The sequence below is a fragment of the Lagopus muta genome, chromosome 5 (genome assembly GCF_023343835.1).
Source record: "Lagopus muta isolate bLagMut1 chromosome 5, bLagMut1 primary, whole genome shotgun sequence".
NCBI classification, from domain to species: domain Eukaryota; kingdom Metazoa; phylum Chordata; class Aves; order Galliformes; family Phasianidae; genus Lagopus; species Lagopus muta.
In genome coordinates this window covers 56,565,036-56,578,845 of record NC_064437.1, presented here as the reverse complement: position 1 = coordinate 56,578,845, position 13,810 = coordinate 56,565,036, and the positions used below count along the sequence as shown (strand labels likewise).

The following is a 13,810-nucleotide window of genomic DNA, read 5'->3' as shown; positions in this document are numbered from 1 at the left end:
TATAATAGGTTAGGTCACTGTCAAGAAAGGAAAGCTAATCAGCATGATGCTTAGTCCTGCCATCGCTGCTCAGCGCAGACTGTATTATGTCCTGAGTGTGCAAGCAGAGAAAAGCAGTGCCCTAGGCTCAATGCTTGTCCAAAAGGATGGCACTCCCTTATTTTTGCTGACATGTGTTATCTTACACATTGTTTAACTGAGCAGCATGGGCTGTTTAGGTCAGCCTTAGTTCAACCAAGCAGCTTACTGGAGAAGAAGCTTAGAAGGGATTTTTGAAGTAGTGCAATGAGAGAACCAGAGAATGGGATCTCATCTAAGAATTAAAATTAAGTATAAAAGATCATTAACATACATTTGTTAGTTTATCTTTCTTCATTTCTTTTCCCACAGTATTAAAACATTAACTAGAAAACAGCAATCAGAAAGACATTTAGATGTATTCTCATGGACGAGGTATAGAAACTCATGAATTCTTATCGGGAATCTGATCTTACCTTCAGCTGCAACTCCTTGTATCTTTTAGACATCCTAATAAGTAACTTGTCATCATTTATCATAGCAGGTTTTTCTTTGTAGTACTGCACCATGGCTTGTGCTGCTTCACTGTAAGCCATTTCCAGAAAGGCCTAGCACAGATGGGGAGAGCTTTAAAATCCACTACATCATTACAAAACAAAGTATCAGAGAAATAGGGATACTAAGGTGGTTGCTCAGCCTCTTGTTAACTAAAAATAATGGTTACAGTCCAGCTATGAAAGCTGATGTGCAGCTTTAGTAGGTGGTTAAAAAAAACAAATAACTGGAATCCAATCTTTCCTGATATACAAAAAAACACCCTTTTCTCACTTCCTCACTGGGGCTTCTACAGGAGAAGTAGAATGTGAACAGCCAGAACAAAGCAAAGAACTACTACTAATAAAACAACTATATTAACTAGCATTTCTACTTGCATGAAAAATGCCACTTGATGTAACTATGGTTTAACTGTTCAAGGGAAAAACAAAACTGTGTACTGACTGCATTTTGAAATGTTAACATTGCTCACTGGCGTGGATTCTACTTCCCTCTGCACTGTCTGCCATGGATACATGAGAGATTTTCCAGTCTACCATGCCTATCACCACTGGTAGACATAACCCTGAAGACAGAGTTCTGCTACAGTGTGATGCAGGTTAAAAGGCACGGGCACTGTCTCACTGAGCATCTCAATATGCCTTTCTGCCTACTTACATCAACACTGGTGGCTCCAAAAGCACAATACCTGATTAGTGGATTTCATGAGGATATAGTTGGTGACCTTCCCAAACGGAAGGCCCAGGTTAATGACATCGTTCTCTGTGCAGCTTCCCTCGGGGAGGTTGCAGATGTGAACAACTCGACCCAATGTAGATTTCCTCTGGGGAAACTGGAAAAAAAGTCCAACTCAAAACCATGTTTTATCTTAAATATTCCAACCACTAGATAAGAGCTTACTTTTCTGCAAAAGAAAAAGAAACTGAAATGATCTGTTCTACACACCTGCTTTTAAGGACAAATATCCTCAATTAAAAACATCCTGATTAAAAATTTTCTTTCCCATTCATATTTTTAACTGAACTGTGGCTTGCAGTGGAGTCCCCATCCCTAGATTACCAGGAGAGGATTACTAGGAGAGATGCTCTAGTTCAAACAGGAATAGTGATATGGCTGCAGAAGGTAACTTGCCATGTCAAATCTAAGAGAGTAAGGGACTTCAGGGCCCTGGCACGTTCCAACAGAGAGCTGGGCACTCAGCACCAGAGGTAGTTTGGAGACCCCTCAGTGCTCAGAGGTGTTTCTGCAATGGGGAGGTGCCAGTAAGCTCACTGCAGGCACGGTATCTGTCTGGTACACCAGCCAGCTCCAAGGCTCTTCTGCCAAGTCACGCAGCCTTCACTCTGTCCTTTTGCATCTGCCTGTCCCACTGATGGCCTTGCGCCTTCCCCACACATGAGGGCACCACATATTAGTGAGTAAAACACCCTTAACAAATACTTTGCCAGCAATGCATACACTCACGAATACAGAAGAGTATTTTCAAGCAGATGTTCACTGCAGTCCCTGCAGGATTTATGGATGTTAAAAAACAGTTTAAATGACTATGGAGGTGTTCAGGATAGCAGGGATTGAATCTAAACCCTCTTCATGCTCTCATGGAACAGATTGGGCCAGGGGTACAAAAAACAGCATTCATTCTGCAAGAGGACACCCCAGCTGTACCTGAGGTTAAAATACCTGCTGCTTTCCTCTCTCTTTGCAACACCACGTAGTCAGAGACACATTTCTCTTGAGAGCATGCTGACCACAGGGGCATGCAGAGAGGCAGAGGTCCCAAACTAGACTGGCACAGGCACATGCTGTTGGTGCAGCAGTCACTTCCCAAAGGTGGAAGTCTATTCTGGGGTATGGGGCAGTTCCCAAAGAGCTGCCCATCTCCCTGATGTGGAAAGCAGTCTCTGCCCTCCTCATGCAAACAGACATCAGAGTATGCTGAGAGAGAAATATAATTTACCTCAGCTAATGACATGCAAACCTTGCTCACACAGGATTAAGTCTTCCCAGAATACTTCCCTGTTTATGACTTCCGCTGTTAGGGTTTTATTGAAGAAGTAACTCTACCTTCACTTAAAATTGTGCCATTCAAGGAAAGATGCAAATCATGTAATCTCATGGGATCAAATTCACCAGAGCCATCACAAGTGTTTGGCTTGTCAGCAAGTTCACAAGTTACAGAGCTAATGTTATCTTATTTGCACCTTCATCCCATTACCTTCCCTCCAGACTTTATCCCGTAACTGCTGGTGTGTTTTTGCTGCAGTACGAGCCTGCCTCCCACTGCAGTCTGCTATTCAGTTCACAAAGACTGCCCAGGTGCATAAAGCAAATCAAACAAGTGTCACAGTCCAAAAGGAAAGTGTTTTCTCTATCAGAAAAATAACAAAAACCTCACCCTGGAGAAAGATGGGAGCGACTCAGCTCCACCTGAATAGAAAAGCAGTGATGGCTGAGTGCATCTGGCAAGGCAGCATGTAGCACACAACAGGAGAACACAACATGCAGCTGGCAGGGAAAAAGGAAACCTTCCTGACAGCACAAGAACACCTCATGTCACCTGGCACCTTCTGTTTGTTTTGTCAGACCTGTTAAGAGATGGTGTGTTAAGCACATATAGGACTAGAAAGGCAGCTGTTCCCTCTCTAGGCTCCAGGGCCCAGGCTCAGACATGAACTCAGCAGTACATTAAATCAGATGACTCTAAGACGTTACCACCTCCCCAAAATTGGCAATGGCTTGAATTGAAATGTCACATCATAAATCTGCTATAATTCACTACTAAAAAGTGGTCAGACACTCATACTGGGATCAGATGAGCTGTACCAGACAATATCCTTGTCAGCTGATTGAAGTTAAATTGGATTCATTCACTAAATGCAAAACACAGCCAGAAAAGGAATATACAACTTCTATATCCACATTCAGGAGCCATGGTGTGTCCAGAGCAGAATGTGATTTTCAGTAAGACTTCACGTTAACTTTCTTTAATGTCTACAGGGATCTACCAGCACAGTTGGACAACTGTTAGAAAAATAGTTTGTTTGAAAAATAAATGGTTGAATGAATTATTTGCTGCATAACAGTGAAGGGCATCTCATGCAGTTTGCCATATGCTTTCATCAACCTAAGATATTTTTAATTGCATCTTTTTCTCCTCCCCTTTTTTTTGGGATCTCTTACTTTTCAAATCCTTTATCCATTTCTTGAGCTTTTCATAACTCTTCCCTAAAGATACTAAGAAACCAGCAGTCCCATTCCTTCACTGCCAGTGGCTTTCCATGTCTGAGGGAAGGCTCGCAGAGCTCTATTTACCTTTAGAAGGAGGACTGAGTTATTTGCAGACAGAGAGCATGTATCAAGCTCTCCGAGAAATCTGAACACTTTGTTTATGATTACATGCAGGGTCAAGTATAATCTCCCACTGCTCAGTTAAATGGCAGCAGCTTAGCTGAAAGTGAATACTGCTGTGCAAAGGTGTAATAAATTATAAACCACCTGGGTTGCGGGGGGGAATGACAGCTGGTAAACTCTAATTTAACACCTCGAATATAGCTCCCTGACCACCTCCTGAGCTTCTGAAGAAAAAGGGGATTTGTAGTGTCCAGGAAAGCCAAAGTTATTGGTTCTTTTATCTCTCTTAGCACCGCAGGTCATTCAGAAGGACTTCTGCAGGCAGCTTAGATGACAAATAGTGACAGATTCTGAGGAGAAACGATACTGGTATTAGCAGTAATTTCATTTGTTGTGAGGTTGACAGACATGATGAAAAGGAACATTCCTCCACAGCCGCCGCGACTCCAACCTTTGACCTTGGAGGCAGCCATCACAAGCAGCTCTGCTCTTTGCTGCCCTGCACACATGGTGTCTGTGACAGGCAGAAGGCAAAATCCCTTCCAACAACCCCTGTCATAGCAAAACCCCACAGCACAAAATTGATTGGATTACACAAATCTGGGTGATGTTTTTGTAAGCAATGCCGGTGTGAACTGGAGCGGCACAGGGACGCAGCTCAGCCTGTCCTTCTGGAGTGCCTGAGCCGACATCAGGATGTGGAACATAAAAGCTAACAAGGTGAAAACTTGAACCCCCGGATTACTGCTGCTATTCTATGAACAACCTAGCATTACTCCTCAATGTTTCCAACTCTAATAATAGCTTGCATATGATTTGCAGTTTCTTGCTTTTTTCCCCTTCTTTTAAAAGCCTTTGTTTCCCCAGTTTAAAAGCCATATTTAATGTAAGATTTTTTTATGCATGACATTTTTTGCTGAGTGGGATGGTAATTCAAGTGCACACTAGAGGAACACAACTGGAACCTGTCCGGAGTACTGGGAGGATAATAAACTGAAACCACAGAAGGTTTATGTATACTGAAGCAAACTTGTTGAAAGGTTACCAGTGGCAGCAGGCGATATAAATAGTACACGAAAATAAACTAAGAAAAAGCCAGTCCAGTATAATTAATCGAACTGAGACGCCCAAGTGAATAAGCATTAGTGGAGCTGCAGCCACTGTCTTTCCACCACTGCTACCTGGGAGGAGGCCCCCAGCAGAGAGTGATTGCTACAGATAAATAACTGAAGAGATGCAGGCCTCTCACTGGGATCAATACTTAGAGTAAGTAGAACTTAATCCAGTTTTTCAGCTGATTTTCCTGCTTCAATAAGGCTCAGAACATGGGGGGGAAGCCACACAATACAAGAATGCAAGCCACAGAATATGGGGGAGATACACACAGAACAACCTGCCAGCCTCTTCAAATCCCTCTAACAAGCAAACAATCTCAGCACAGAAAAAAAAAACCAAAAAAACAAAAAAAACAAATAAACAAACAAACAAAAAAAAACACCAAAAGAACTCCATCTCCATTTGTTTTGATCAAAATCAAAAGCATAAAGGAGCTGCAGGTAAATTTAAATGATGGACTGAGCGTTCCCATCATTGCCTAAAAGGAAGTCTTAAAATGACAGATTTTTAATTCCAGTAAGTAGAAGAGGTTTCTGCATGAATCTCTGCAAGGAAACCAATTTCTTAAATACTCACTCTTACCCCTGATGGAAGAGAAGGAAATGTAGCACCTGGCTGGCCAAAGGATCTTGCTGACGTAGTGATAAAAGATGAGCCGACATTTGGTGGATAATCTAAATAATGGACCACACAGTTTTGTGAAAATCTTGATTCATATTACTAACGTGACTCAGTAAGCAATGCCCCATTTATGTAACAATTAATTTCATCATTTCAACACCATTGCTTCATTGTACTGTGGAAACAACTACTTGTTGGAAAGAAAAATAAATTCCTATTTTGAAAGGCAGGTTGCCTTTTTAGTCTTACTGCATACAATGCACTGTTTTCCCTGGAAATCTGTATCATATGCCATTTGAAATGCCCAGTTCTGCCCAAAGACTGAAATCCCCTTTCATTAAAAATAGCTTTTGAATTATTGTACATGCAACCATTCACCTTCAATACTAGATGGATTGAAAACTGCTGCATTATTTGGTGATAAATGCAATGTTCCATCTGCTGAACTTAACACACACCGGATACCAGTGCTGGAAAAGAAAGAAACAACTTTAGGAGCATGCATGACATGTCGTAAATATCAAAGTCTAATTATTAGATTGTAAATTCCTGGTATAAAGCCACTGAAGTAAGGGATGCTTTATTAGAAATTCAATTGGAAAAGCATCTCTGAAATAATACTTACTTATCTGAAAAAGCCATACATTTTTGGATGTGAAGAGTTCCCTTTACGTGCTGATCCCAGTCCTATGTTGAAACAAAGAGACGATGAGCACAGGAAAAAGCCTAAGACAAATTTCTGAAAGACTGTTTCTCTGTTCAGTTTACCTTATTCTGAAGCTAGTACTTCATGCTGAAGATCTAACTGCATGATACTGGAGCCAAGCATACTTTTCTCCAAAGCATTTACTGATTTGTTATTTGTAGACTCAGTTACCAGTTACATAACACAGAGATAGCTTCTCTGTATTAGCTTTTAAATTCTACACGTTTATTTCTATTAAATCAGGTAATTTTTTTTGGAAAAGCTCATGCTGAAAGGCTCTGAGCATCCTCAGCTCCTGCCATGTCCATAACAAGGGTGCTCATCACACACGGCAGCAAAGGCAGTGATCATTCACTTCAGTAGATAAATGCATTTGTAAGAGAAGTGCATTCAGCTTTTTACATTTCTATGGGCCAAATAGGACAGTATATTAAATACTAATAAACAGACCAACTGAAGCTCACTGTAATTACAATTACACCATTCTTATAAAATGTTTAATGAAAAACACACATGCCCAGCATGCCCGAGGTGGGGGTGAGTTCAGACCACTCCTGTAGTTGCGGCAGCCATAGAAAAGCCTCTAGCAAGCAGCTGCTCAAAGAATAAAAGGGAAACATGAAAGAGCAAATACATTCAAATCTCCCAAAGCCACAGGGCATGTATGTATCAGGCATTATTTCAGTTGCTGGCTACCTTCCTTTGTACACTCATGCTGTTGCAATATTTTTGTCAGGCCACCACTGGCATGAAAACACATGCCTTTGCAGTGAGGTGCTGGTCCTGCAATGTGATGGAAAAGGCCACAAGGACCAGTGGGACAGAGCTCACCTTGAGGGCAGAACAACCCCAGGCAAGGCCTGTGGATGGCAGTGGCTTTCTCCAGAGCTGACTTATATACCATGATCTTGCAACACAGGATCTCTGTACAACAGGCAAGTTTCTGCTCAAGGCTGATTTTGAATTTCAGGGTCTTTTGACAGTATGAATGTGGTCAAGAAAAGCTGTTAGGGCCCACAACAGATAAGATCTGGGAGCCTGGTCTGCACCCCTTAGATGCTGGGTAGCATCTTTCTTCCAGGCCAAAGCCACTAGGACAATGAGTTCTAATTCTTTTCTTTGAGTTACTGGAAGATGGAGGACATCCCAACAAAGAAATTATCAAAGTCATTTTATGGAAAAGTGCTATTTTGTTCAAGCGACTTTCCACAAAGCTTCTATCAGGAAGGCTTTGGGATCAGAAACAGAGACAGCCAAATGAAACTGCAGATGTGCAATTACAATACTGGCTGGAGGAGGGCGGATCAGGTTCGAGCTCCTCCTCCCCCTGATTCACCCCCATCAGAGAAGGGAGTGACACGTGCCTGGGTCTGGCATTTCTCACACCAGGACCACAGCCTCCCAGCAGCAGATTGCTGCGCACACACACTGCTCTCCACATTTTCACAGCGCAATGCGGAACAAAAACAGATCTTGAAACCCCAGCAGTTTCCACAGAAGAGATTTACAGTGCTACAAGCCCTACGAAACTGTGTTTCTCTCTGTGATAGAGGCTGACCTGGCTGACAGACTATGCTAGGACAGGCAGACAGATAAATCAACTGACCGACAGGGAAACCCCTTTGAACACCACAGATGCACCTGGGCGCATTGAAATCACTCACCTTCAGATCAAAGATCTTCTTGTCACAGAGGGAGCAGACATGAGGGAAGTGGAGGGGAGCCACACCATGAAGGTCGTTCAGCTCGTGGGGCTGCAGTGACCTCATGGGCAGGTCGGGCGCGCCGGTGCTCAGCTCCTCATTCTGCCTCAGCCGGGGGCTGCCGAAGCTCTGCTTGCTATTGTTGAGCCTGCCGAATGCCGGGGCAGCGGCCGTGCTAAACTTTGTGTCAGGTGTCGGTTCTTCAGGGTTGTACAACTCGTTTCTTATTTCATACGGCTGCTGGCTTGCTGATGGCCACATGCTGTCACTGGGCAGGAGGTCAGACTTGTTTTGGCTGGAGAAATTGGGGATATTTTCCCACTGGTTGCTTGTACCTGTGCCATGTAAGATGGGGCTGGGATCTCCTTTTGGATGAGCACCGCTGTGTGGGTCGCCGGAGAAGGCAGGCGCTGCCCCATAGGCATCTTTCTGGAACCCTGCTGGAGAGTCGTGCTTCAGTGGGCCGGCGGGGCCAAAGGGCCCCTCGTAGCGAGCCCCAACTGCCGAAGGGAAGCCGGGCTGATCCCCTTCCGAGGCGTAGCCCTGTGGGGCGCTGACATTTTGCTTGCTGTACTCATAAAAGCCCCCAGCGGCGGCAGTGGCGGAGGGGCCCACCTTGTTGAGTCCAACGACCACGGGCTGCTGGCTGGAGGTGGGAGCCATGACGCCTCCAAAGGGACTCATGACGATGGCGTTGGGGGCCTGGGCCTGCATGGGCCCCAGGCTGCCCCCTGCGCTCTGTGCGGGAAAGGCGATGCCGCCAGAGGAGAACCTTGTGCTAGCAATGGCAGGCCCTGGCGGAGGGCCACCTGCAGAGTGTCCCGGAGAAGCACCCATCACGGAGGGGTGCCTCAGCTGGTTGAAGAGCGGCTGGGACATGGCCACTTTGGAGAGCACCTGGTTGAGGACTGTGGCGGCAGCCGGGTTGTTGGTGACGGCGGTCTGAGCCAACTTCAGCCTGTGCAGTGTGAGCTGTGCCTGGAGCTGGGCCAGCTGCAGGCTGGCCGGAGAGGGGAGCAGGGGGCTCGGGGCACTGACGGAGAACGGGCTCTTCTCCAGGAGCTTGGCAGCGCTGCAAAGGATCGGGATCGGGTTAGCTGAATTCACTCAAAATCTGACTGCGCTCACCTCCTGCTACAGCCCAGCATGAGACAAGCCATCAATGTGATAATTTACTCGTCTAAACACAGAGGGAACAAGGTGGTGGTCAGCAACGCAGTCATAATCCAACACCTTCGCTTAAAACTCTGCTGCTATACCATTTTCAATCAAAAAGTTATGAGGGAGACAAGCGCATCAAAGGCCTCTCTTGAAAATTCTCATTTCATCCCTCACAGACCCCCTGGATCAAGCCTTCAGCCTTCAAGCTCCCATATAATTCATACTCATACAGCAGACCAGGAGAAGAGGCAACACAAGAGCAAATCTTTGTTTTTCCATTGTTCTATGCAACCTTTGCCCTTCCTGCTCTGGCACACGCTGTGCTGTTACGTTACGTTTGGTGGGACCAGCACCACCTTTTCTTACAGAGCAGGAGGAAGTGAGGAAAGGGACATCAGATGGAATTGTAAAATCAACCTGGTAAGAACTTCACAACTGGAACGTAAAGCAAAATTTCTGCAGCGTAAGCTGCTGAAAATTGGGGTCTTTATACTATCTAGAAATTACAGGTGTATTGAGTGTTCTCCATTAAGTCTAACATGTGGGGTAAATACACAGAAACTAATTGCCTGCTTGAATTCCAAAACTAAGAATATAAGAGATGACACATCGAGGTGTATGGCGGGTCCTGGCATTGGAAAGCACCTTTGGGAGATCTCTGCTCACACCACAACCGCCGCTCTCATCATATGAAACACTGCAAACATTAAATGGGGGGAAAAAAATCCTAAATTTGTTAAGTCTAACAAATCTATATAAGCAAGTGAAATGTTATAAAGGAAAATATCAGGCAATACTGTGCTCACCCTGCTTTTCCTGCCCCCTGCATCCTTCTACATCCAGCATCACCAATGGCAGAGCCAGCCTGGTGCGTGTGTACATACACCATCCCACGGCCGTGCTCTTTCTGCATGTCATGCTGGATACCAGCAGCCATTTTCATGCCCCCATCAGAAAAATGTTAGCCATCACTTCTTCCACCCACAGGAGCCTTTGCTCACAGATGGTACAACAACTCAACACGTTACAGACGGCTGCTGGCCCTGAAAATGAGAGCAGATAGCACCGAGTAGAAGGGATGCAGTCCAAAACTCAATTAATTTATATTGTAAAACTGCATTTAGAGTTTTGATTTAGGCCTTTCAAAGCAGCAGGGGCTACACATCAACCGCCGTGCAGCGCTCACTGTTAATAATCAGCCAATTTGCTCAACTGCATGGATGAAGTTGTAGCTAATGATAAATGTCTTGTCAGCATGCTACATTTGAAAACCACAAATTAGGAAAACATCTGCTTAAATCCAAAGTATGACTAAGAGAAAATGAATGGGTTTCGTGTTTAACATTTCACTTCCACCAGCAACTGCAAGGCACATCTGTCTCCAAAAATACAAAATGCCATTTGGATAAGTGCATCGTTATGTAATGACGAGACTCGCTGTCAGCACAAGCTGACACCAGCATGCTTCTGCACTGAGGTGCCTTTTGTTTTCCTGCATGGCTTCCATCCCTACCTCTGAATCACATTTATAGTAAGGTTTCCTATAAATCTGACCGCAGATGAAAGTTGGGGTGGAACTATAGCCAAAACAAGAGGGAATCCCAGCACGCAGGGTGCTGAGGGCCCCTCAAAGCTGCTCAGAAGCCCCATGGAGTGCAAGGGGCTTAGCAAGCAGAGGATCCCACATCAGCACAGCATGCACACTGCTGTCACTGCCTGGGAATGCAGAGTGACCCCGTACTGTGCCACCATCATCTGCACCGCACAGGACTCACCGCGCTCACAGCTACTGTTTAATTTTATAGCTGCTTCTAAGTTCTGTACGTTAAGCAAGCTGCAAAACTGTTTTTAAAAGCTTTACAGAGCATGCAAATATGAACTGCCTGGTGGCCCTAAAATAAAAAAAGTTGACAGACAGCATGTAATGCTTTCAGGCTCAGAAGCTGCAGAGGACTGCTGTTCCCAGCAACCTAATTGTGCTGTGCTGCAAGCCCGTGGGGCAGCCTGCACATCCCCGCTCTGTTGGCTGCCTGCTGGATGTGGGCATGGTCCCTCCCTGTGAATCCAATCCAATACTCCTGCAAGCCCCTGAGCTCCCCCAGACTTGCTGCACAGCTTGTACTTTGTCTGACCCCAGCATGCACAGTCACTTCCAGAGTACCCTGGCTTACAAGCTTCTGCCCAACTCCGCAGGCTGGTGGTGGGCAGCTGGGGGCTGTCAGGAGCTACCTCACCTGGGAGAAAACTAATGTTGAAAGGAGAAGCTGCAGCCCCCCCAGCCTCTCACAGAGGGACGGAATTAGCAAGAAGGGTCATTCCCATGCACTCCTAGTTTTGGGAATGGCCCTGGCTTCAGCTGTCTGGTTTGCATTTCCAGATTTCCAGGGTACTTCAGTTGCACACTTTATCCTCCCACAGCAGAAACAGAATATTTTAGCATCTGATCAAGCCAAAGAAGGAAGGACATGCTTGTGGGGCAGTGGGAAAAGCAAACGTGCAGATGAGAGGTCAGGAAGACAGTTGTGTATAGAGCATCTCTTAGAGCAGCGCCCAAATTGAAGGATTTCTGTTACGTTACAAAATACAGGCTGTAAGAGGCGTGCAGGACTGCCACGCACAGCTTTTAAGATTTCTTCTCCTCTTTCTGTTATAGAATCATTGAATTTACACACTCAATAACACCACTTGGCAAATCATCCCACTGCAGTTTTACTAACTCACTGAAAACTGCAAACCCAATGTGAAGATGGTGTTTGGCTTCGGCATTTCGTGGGGCCATTTGTCTCTTGTACACACACAGCTCCCACCCTGGCTCGTCCTCACATTACTGACACGCAGCCCCTGGCTGCTCAGGGTGGGAGATGCTGCTATACAGCCTCACTCCTCACTAAGCCTGCAGTGGACAAAGTCAGCTCTATCCTGCTTGCAAAACGTTCCTCTTGGTGAGGTCAGCAATGTAAAAGGTTAACTGAAGCGGTTCCCTTTGTTAACCGAAAGCCCCGCACCAACTGAGTCCCTGCCCAGCTCTGGGAGCTGGGAGTTGAAGATGTGCATCATCTGCTGCAAAAGTCATAATGAAATTGCAAGCACTGGCAAGGCCGTATTGCTATCAATCAATTCTACCCATCTGCTACCCTCATAATCCTTATTATGCTTTTAGCATCCAAGAGCACTGAGCAGCACACAGGGTCGGAGGTAAAGCATCCAGACCGCTGGATTATTGGAGTAAAACCGTCTGCGAGAGCAATGAAAGGCTGAGCCCAGAACACATCGATCGCAACAGGCCAACCAGCCAGAGCATCATTCCCAAGTGACAAAATTCAGGCTGCTGGGCACCTCTGAGAACTAGGAAATAAATTATATTAAAAAAAAATCACCAAACAAAACTACTGAAGTTGTGATCTCAGCTTCTTATTCAGAAATTATTCCTATCCAGAAGTATTTGAAGTGCTGAATAGGGGATTAATTTGAAGTCTTCCAAAACAGATTAATTCACTGCTGTGAATCTTGCACAACTTCTAAGATATTGTATCCCTTGCCCCACAACCCTTCTGCCTTTATGTATAGCTATACTGAGTAGTCAAAATCTCCGAAAGAAATTTGTTATTATTTTCACTACAAAATGTTTTGTAATATGTACTTTTCCCAAGGCCTTCGTACTACTGTGCTTATTTCAGAATTGAAGTAGCCAAGGATCCAAAGACATCTAAGGAAGCCAGACGTACGACTGCTCTTCAATAACCCATATTACATTTCTGACCACCTGCAACAACATGCTGCTTTCCATCCATTTAAAGTGTTTCTGAATCAATTTTCCTAACAGAAAACTTACAATTTTTAATTCGGTACCCTTGAACTCAGCAAAGAGAACCATTTTCTGATTATCCGAGCACAAAAGCAACAACACACTGTTATGCAGAAGCGTGAATATCCCTTCCTTGTAATGCATCATTTATTCAAGCAGCACAGGACTGCCTTCTCGAAACTCATCCAGAGCAATTGCTGCTGCACTAAAAGTGAAACAAAAAAACTGAAGATAAACAAATCACATTCTATGTAGATGAAGCTGAAAAGACACTATGGGTACAACCACCCTCAAATAAAAAAATGCACTCTTTGTCAGCACCGCAGGGAGAGCCTGTGTTTGTACCCCAGGACAGAATTTGGCTGCCTGAATTCAATGGGACTGCAAAGCTGCATTTCACACGCTGGTAGAAGAAAACACCAAGCTCAGCCATCTCAAAAGCATACGTTAGTAATCAGAATAAATAATTACTATAACGATGTTTTACGTCGTGTTGTTTTGCTGATCTCATTAAGAATACGGGTTTTACATTTTTGCTTGTTGAACAAGAGCAGCACTTACAGCCCAATGAAGGCTGCTGCACTGGTTAAAAATGGCCACAACCCTTTTCCTGTGCTACAGATTGCAGCTGGCTGTTAACAAATGACTGTTTTCTTTCTCTGCATCTCCACAAGAAATATTTCCTTTGGTTTGCAGTGAAATGACCTTCCTGGTCAGAAAAGATGAGGAAGTCTGCTGAGAAGGGGACAGCCCTCCGCTTTCATCGTTTGAGCT

The 13,810-nt window shown here is 44.8% G+C and overlaps 1 protein-coding gene across 5 annotated transcripts in view; it reads right to left on the bottom strand.

The window, feature by feature from the left end:
• The window catches only part of RBM20 (RNA binding motif protein 20), a 93,810-nt gene that overhangs the window by 18,004 nt on the left and 61,996 nt on the right, over positions 1–13,810 (bottom strand). For 4 of the 5 annotated variants that reach the window (XM_048944212.1, XM_048944209.1, XM_048944210.1 and 1 more), the window contains exons 2-7: positions 8,032–9,142; positions 6,287–6,348; positions 6,040–6,131; positions 5,617–5,714; positions 1,262–1,405; positions 495–626 (exon numbers count right to left, since the gene is read on the bottom strand). In XM_048944212.1, the coding sequence (XP_048800169.1) occupies positions 495–626; positions 1,262–1,405; positions 5,617–5,714; positions 6,040–6,131; positions 6,287–6,348; positions 8,032–9,142 (1,639 nt within the window). The remainder of the gene's footprint in view (positions 1–494; positions 627–1,261; positions 1,406–5,616; positions 5,715–6,039; positions 6,132–6,286; positions 6,349–8,031; positions 9,143–13,810) is intronic. The other variant, XM_048944211.1, reaches the window with a different exon arrangement.